The sequence below is a fragment of the Daucus carota genome, chromosome 2 (assembly GCF_001625215.2).
Source record: "Daucus carota subsp. sativus chromosome 2, DH1 v3.0, whole genome shotgun sequence".
NCBI lineage: Eukaryota > Viridiplantae > Streptophyta > Magnoliopsida > Apiales > Apiaceae > Daucus > Daucus carota.
In genome coordinates, this window is record NC_030382.2 from 33,075,477 (window position 1) to 33,082,851 (window position 7,375).

The following is a 7,375-nucleotide window of genomic DNA, read 5'->3' on the forward strand; positions in this document are numbered from 1 at the left end:
AAAAAGAAATACAAAATACTGTAGACACACAAAAATCACACACATTGCTTTAGAATAAACCAGTTTGAGGGGTTTATTACACATTCCCAAACAAAACCCTAAATTGAATCAGCCTACAATGGCTTCCAGAAAGCTCGTGAGGGATTTTTTGCTCACCAAACAGCCCCTTATTCGCCAGCTTATAGCACCCCAGGTCTGTTTTCTTGATAAAAATCCAATCTTTATGCATAATGAACATGTATGTATGTTTGTATTGTGTTGTGATGTTATCTGAGAAGTGGGTTTTTGTTGGTTTGTTAGGTTTCGATCCCAAGAAGAAGATTGAGGCTGCAGACATCAGATTCGTATGTGGGTTTTATGGGTGTTCGTCAATTGAGTTTCTTTGATAAGTTCAAGGAAGAAGTTAACAAGTATGTTATTATAAAGTGTTTCCTAGCTGAAATTAATTTTTTTTAATCATGGTTTTTGGTTTTTTATTTGAGGTTGTATAAATTTTGCACTATCTGATAGCAAAGCAGCATTTTTATGCTGTGAACTTGTGATATTGAACATTGTTGGGCGATACTCAAATGTAATCACTATTTTAAAAAATTGAAAAATTGCGGTGTAGTTTGGTGACAAATCAGTGGATTTAGGGGAGATAGGGAAACGGTGTTTCGCAGGGTCTGACCTTTTTTTTTTTGCTAGATTTTGCAATATAGTCGATATAAATTTGAAATCTTGGTTTTACAAATTAATTTTTGTTGAAAAAATTCTTGGCAAAAAGGTCACATTTTTTAACAGGTGCTGGTCATGGTATAAGAGGTAGTTCCTACAGTGGTGAATATGACTCCTGATTTTATGTTAGGGTGTTCCCATCCGTAACTCATTACATTTTATTCTTTTGTGACAATTATGGTTTCTGTCATAGTTTGATGAACATTTTAAGTGTATAAAAGCATCAGATATATTTAAAAATTTGAAACAATGTACCAATATTATGAATATTTAATTGCAGAAATCCAGAGTTGGATCAGTCGGTGAAGGAACTGAAGAAGAAAGCAGAAGAGTTCAAAGGAGTGACAGAGAATTTGAAAGTTAGGTAAATTTTAATAGTATCCTTCCTATTCGTTTAATTATCATATAGTTGGTAATAGGCTTAGACATACTGTTGTATGTCAAGGCTGGACAGACCACTTCTAATGGAAGCTGAGATGGTGAACTGGCGAAATGCAGAACGAAGCAGACAACTGAGCAGCTGTACAAGCATGTGGATGATGTGTTGAGAGAAGCTGAAGCTACTACAAAAAAGGTTTGATATGATTATGTCTTCAAATTTCTATATATATGCAATTCTTGAGTCATGTTTTGTCTATTCTCTGAACCCTTTTTGCTAATTTTTTAATTCTTTTATGTTTCTAGTCTCTTTACTTAATTCTAGTTCTTTGTTGATCGTATAGCAAAAGCCTGCATTCAGGCTTCACATTATTAATTGATTGTGCACATATTTTACGATATGTTTTAAGCCTATTTATGATGTTGATTAATTTTCAAATAAGAATCAACTTCCTGGAAAATGCTATGTTTTGTTTATATACCATGTGAAAGAAATGCTTTCTATGTGCTTAGTTCATGACCTGGTTTGTACTTCTATAATATAAAGATGCATTAATAAATTGTATAAATTCATTAGAAATTTAATGTAAGGGTCTTTCTAGTGTGTGTCCATCACAACTACTCCCTTCCTCCCCCTTGAGTAGTATAAATTGGGGGATGGGGACGCATCGCACACTTTAATACTGCTGTAAAGTATAATTTTTTAACTTATTTTTAAGATTTTTTTTTCTGAATAAAAATTTAGAATTTTTATTCAGAAAAAGAAAATCTTAAAAATAAGTTATAGAACTATAATTTATAAGAGTATTGAAGTGCGTGTCGAGCATTGACATAAAAAATATAAAATTAAATGGGATAGATGGAGTACTTTTTACTTAAGTGGAAGATTTTGATTGGTGGAGATTTTTGTGCATGCACAGGGCCATCATTATTAATGGGATTGGAGCCAATAGAAATTCACCACTTAACTAAAAAGTGGTTGTTAGTATGTGCCCATGGGCAAACACTAGAAATCCAATGGGCACACACTAGAAAATCGTTAATGTAATACTATCATCTATGCAGACCAAACTGCTGTCTGAATTATAACTGTTACACGGGAATAAGAACTTTTAATTAGGTATAAAGTTATGATAATAATTTATTCTTGTCTGTTAACTTTTATGGTACAGGTGTCCTCCAATCTAAAGGAAAAAGTTTCAGCTGCCACAGAGGAGGTACAAGTTCTTTACTAGGAAATTGTTAGTTCTTTTAAAGAATTTAGTTATGCAAATAGTCATATGCATGATTGCCCTTCATCTCTTTAAGGTCAAAGAATCTTTTGGGATGGGGAAGCAAGAGTCCTCCGAAGCTAAAGCTGATTCTAGCTCTGGAGTGAATGATGGTAGCAAGTCGGCCGGTGGGGAGGATGGACAGCAAAAATCTGGGCCTACAGATGCATCACAAACGTTATACAACAAATTCAAGTCTGGCGTTGCTTATGTTTCCCCCACCTTGTTGTCAGCATTTCAGAAAGTTAAGGATACAAAACTTGTTGATATAGCAAAGAAAGGGTGCGACATTGTGAAAGAAGAGTTAAAAGGCACTCCAAACAAAAAAAGGCGCTTGGAATACACAGCTCCAGCAGTAGACCCTTTTGCAAATATTGAGAAAAGCTCTAGAACTGATATTGTAATATTACCTTCAAAACAATCCCGATGGAGTAAGAAGTGGGAATCAATTAAGGAAAAGGTAGATTTGTTGACAAGTATAATTAGAGTTGATGCTTGTTTGACAAGTATGCATCTTTATTACAGTTTGTGGTTTAAATATCTCAGCTAAAACGTAATCCAGTATTCAAGCGCTTTGGTGGGTTAAGCGAACCAGTGGTGACAAAGACCCAGGAGGTATATCTCTTACCTCTAGTTCATTGTTTGCTATACAATTACATGAAATAAGTTATATTATTTACACCCAAAGACTGCAGGAACCATTTGTACATAAAGATAATATTGATCATTGGTTCTTTGTGATGAATTAAAATTGCAACCCTGCATGATATTGTATGATCATTGTCCATATATTGCACATTGCTGGAACACTCATCCGTGGAATAAAACATGCAAATGACACTTGAGAAATTAAGAATTGACATGTTTATTGGGATTGGGTGACGGCATATTAGAGAAATGTCCAATCCATATTTTTAGTTATTATAAATTTATAATATACACGGAGAACATTATCTATATAATATATCAATGGAGTGTATTGCCATACAGTCATATGTAATTTAATATGTATTTATGATGTAAGCACTCCTTGATGGTGGTCATGTAATTTCATTAAAAACCATAAATAAAAATTTGTTACCAGTATATGTATAAGATTATAAATCTTGGTGTTCATATATTGCTACTCTTCAGGACTGTACTTTGTGATTTTCTTATAAGCTTCTGAACTTTGATCTGCAGTTAGCTGAAGATGTGCGAGAGATGTGGGAGGTTTCTGATAATCCTGTTGTGCATAAAATTCAGGAGTATGCCTCTTTACATATAATAACTTGCTCTTCATAAGGTTCAGGTGACTATTTATATTAGTGGAAGAATAGCTAAACTTCTTCTAATCCTGCATCAGTATCAATGAGAGTGTATTTGGAGAAACAGCTGCTGGGATTTCATTTAAAGAAATACGCCGCCGAGATCCGTATGATTATTATCCTGTACTCGTTACTATATTATTTTAATTTTGAGAACCTATTTTGTCCTGCCCACTAATAGTTACTTTCTGTTAGATCTTTCTCGTTGCCAGAATTCAGGGATGAGGTTCAGGAAGTTGTCAGGCCAATCCTGAATGCTTACTATAAAGTAAGTCAAACATTTGTCTAACTTTTGTATTAAAAGTTGTGAAGATTTTAACCTTCAGTCAATTATGAAATATGTCTTTTTTCTGAAGTGGATAGCTGCAGCAATTTATACATTTATGAGCAACTCCCGAGTCCTGCCCCTCCATCTTATTAATACATTATTTCAATCTCTACAAGAACATGTCTGGACAGTGTTTATCATACTCATAATGAACTTTACTGTACAGGGAGATATCAAATTTCTTAAGAAGTATTGTATCCCTGAAATAATTGAGCGGTGCAGTGCAGAACACAAAGCTTTTGCAAGCCAGAATATTGTAGTTGATAACAAGGTGAGATCATCCAAATCTGGAAGGGTGCTCTTGCTTCGAGTATTCTGTTGTTTTCTTAGTATGGCCTGATTGTGCTTGTTAATTTATTGAGTGGTCTTTTTTGACGTGGTCGGATCTTTTTGTTTTTATATCTGCGTAACTCTCAAGTGTCCATTCTGAAGAATGTAAATCATTTGTTATTAAATTACCCGAATATATATTTCGTATGTGATAAATGTTTAGGTATATTGCTCTCATACCTATACTGAACCCAGGGCTTGTGCAAACTTGGTATCCAGTATCGAATTATATGATCACTAACTTGATCTTGTTCTTTTTATCAGCATGTTTTATCATTCACCTTATTTTTACCATGTTATTAAAATGTACTGAGACCTTACTTTACCATTCTCCTTACCACAGATTTTGCATGTGTCTGATGTTGATGTAAGAGAAACCAAAATGTTGGGAGAAACTCCTGTCATAATTGTTCAGGTAGGATCATCTTTGATCTTAGCTTTTGTTGTCTCCATTTACGCAAGAGTAATTATTAACTCTGTTGCAATCTTGTCCCAGTTTCAAACACAAGAGGTGTACTGTATACGTGATAAAGTTGGATCAGTTGCAGAGGGAGGTCAGGTAATGCCTACTGTGAATATCTTTGGCAGATATGTATGCCTCACTGTACGTGCATAATGTTTAACTACACAAACCAAATCTTAAGGTGACAATTAGGCTCGTGCTGTGATAGTTTAATATATTTGCTTCAAGTAACAAAAAGAAAATTGTACTTCCTTGTTATTGGATATTTATCCATACAAGTATGTATATCAGTATGATGATGGAAAGACCTAACTGTTTCAAGTATTATAGAAGATAACAAAATGAAAGTACATGCTATTAGTAGTCTGGAATAGTGAGACCATTTTCTGCCATGGCTTTTAGAAATATAGACTGATGCTTAGAGTTTAATTTTTTTCCATTAATAGGATACCATCCTCACCGTACAATATGGGTGGGCCATGCAACGAATGGATGACGAAGAGACTGAAGGAGGTGCTCCTTTCCCTATATGGAAATTAAGAGAGATGCAGAAATCTGGTTTCCAGGCCCTTATCTAAGTACGCGTCTCCTAGCTTTTTGATAGATGGTGAGTGTCTATAATTTGTTTGTACAAGGGAATTTTAATCAGTGTCCCATTTATCTATACGCATATAATTTACTATTGAGGCTTGTTAAAGTTGAGAATTATTGCACTTAAATAGTTGGCAGTTGAGTATCTGAAATGAGTTGATCAACTTGGATATGTTTCAGCTGCCATATTCGAAATCTATAGACATATGAACAGTTGAACACTGACTGATAGTGGCCAAATAAATTTAACTTGTGCAAATCCATTATACAGTAGATGATGTTAGGTTCTTGTTTGAATAATGCAAACCAAAAATATCTCATTTCATTTAGAGTTCAATTTTTTTATTTTTTGACATTAGATAAGTTTGGATTATATAGTCCAAACTAGAGAGGAGAATGATTCTTGTTTCAGCCGAGAGAGTGACTTATTTTATTATTAATATTTAATTCTATTCCGCTTGGTCCGGAAACTGAGGAAATGATTGGTTAATGGTTCCCTCCTGTTCGAACAGTCACGATGAAAGCTTCTGCTCAAGTACTTGTATGCAGATGAACTCAACTGTTATTGATTATTTCGGGCTGGAAGTGAACACGAGGCTGTTCATTCTCACTGGAAAACTTTGGAGTCCAATAGGTTTGAAAACAGTGTATGATCTTACACTCATCGCTCTAATAATTTTGTAGACAATACATGAATCTTTTAGATTAATTCTTTGTGCAAGTTAACAGTTTCCATCATGGCATTGGGCAAGTTGATAATTTTGTCTAAGGTTTTTCTAACATTAGAAATTGTGCAATTTTTTATATAATTTGTACAAATTTCAAGGTTTTGTAACATCTTGAACCAAAGCTGGCTGCGAGAGGCGAATCTATCTTGAGTTGTGAATAGTGATAAATATGTTCTCTGTTGAGGCATGATATGATTATATTTGTGCATTGAAGAGGATAGTATTTTTTGTAGACAAGAGAAAGCTGAGAATGAGAGAAGAAAAAAAAAGGTTTGAGACTTTTACATTAAAAATCGATATGAAATAGTAACAATATGATTTAACTTGTTTCTGGTGGCCTATGAATTACTCCCTCTGTCCCATTTTAACTGTTTTTTTTAGATAGATGCACACAAACCAATTTTTACATTTATTGAGAGGTTTGTTTGAATACTTATATAGCTACCTTTGCTAAAGTCAAACTAAACTAGTATTATTTGTATTGCGTGGAAAATACAAGTTGCATTAATAAGGGGTAAAATAGAAATGGGGCTGTCTAACCTGTGCCCTGAGGGCACAGGTTAGTGTGTATTTAATCTATCTGGGTGGTGGTTGACAGATGACCTGAATGAGTTTTAAGCATTTATTACATCTAGTTTTTTTTTGTATATAATGCATCGTTATTATAACAATACATTAATTACTAACAAGGGAATTGAAATATTCACATTTATCAAGTATCTTTTATTTACTCATGTGTTGTATTATAATTTTAGTTATTATATTTTTTAATAATATTAAAATCAAATTAAATTTATTATTAAATATCAATTTGGTTGATTTTAGTTAGATGACTTATTTTAATTAGAAAATTAGTGTGAATGCAGGGGGGCTTCATTATTATTTGTAAAAGGAAATCAATTAAAAGTTGTCATATAAAATTTGATAAAAAAAATATATTCTATGTTCTATGACATTTTTTGGAAATAAAATAAAAGTTTTGTATAAATATAAAATTTTGAAATAAAACTAACTAGCAAATTTTTTTTGAAATAAAACAAGAATGATTATACAGTTAATATTCAATAAAGCTTTAACTAGTTTTATAAAGATACATTGCCCTTGGGGCACAGGTTAGACATTCCGAATAGAAATTCACCTATTAAATAATGCATGAAAATAAGAGAAAGTCACTTATTTTGAAACAACAATTCATTTCTAAAAAGGCTATTAAAATGGGACGGAGGGATGATCCAAAATAATACAAATATTTTAGAAATGAA

General features: G+C 33.0%; 1 protein-coding gene across 2 annotated transcripts; it reads left to right on the forward strand.

The window, feature by feature from the left end:
* Positions 1–6,311, forward strand: LOC108209928 (mitochondrial import inner membrane translocase subunit TIM44-2). 2 transcript variants are annotated; one of them, XM_017381144.2, is made up of 15 exons: positions 1–193; positions 301–410; positions 998–1,081; positions 1,216–1,291; positions 2,268–2,312; positions 2,404–2,826; positions 2,913–2,981; positions 3,549–3,613; positions 3,712–3,780; positions 3,869–3,941; positions 4,168–4,272; positions 4,675–4,746; positions 4,828–4,890; positions 5,241–5,401; positions 5,898–6,311. In XM_017381144.2, exons 1-14 carry the CDS (start codon positions 119–121, stop codon positions 5,370–5,372), a joined length of 1,461 nt encoding a protein of 486 aa, XP_017236633.1. In that variant the 5' UTR covers positions 1–118; the 3' UTR covers positions 5,373–5,401; positions 5,898–6,311. The 2 variants fall into 2 exon arrangements, with proteins under 2 accessions (XP_017236633.1, XP_063943250.1); XM_064087180.1 differs by lacking the exon at positions 5,898–6,311 and having other exon boundaries at positions 20–193; positions 5,241–5,607.
* The last annotated feature ends 1,064 nt before the right edge of the window (positions 6,312–7,375 follow it).

What these genes read in the sequence shown, in the direction of transcription:
- LOC108209928 (XM_017381144.2), top strand. Translation starts at nt 119, where the DNA reads ATGGCTTCCAGAAAGCTCGTGAGGGATTTTTTGCTCACCAAACAGCCC. An exon ending in ACAGAGAATTTGAAAGTTAG is followed by an intron (nt 1,082 to 1,215) that starts GTAAATTTTAAT and finishes GGCGAAATGCAG; the next exon opens with AACGAAGCAGACAACTGAGC. An exon ending in ATATTGTAGTTGATAACAAG is followed by an intron (nt 4,273 to 4,674) that starts GTGAGATCATCC and finishes TCCTTACCACAG; the next exon opens with ATTTTGCATGTGTCTGATGT.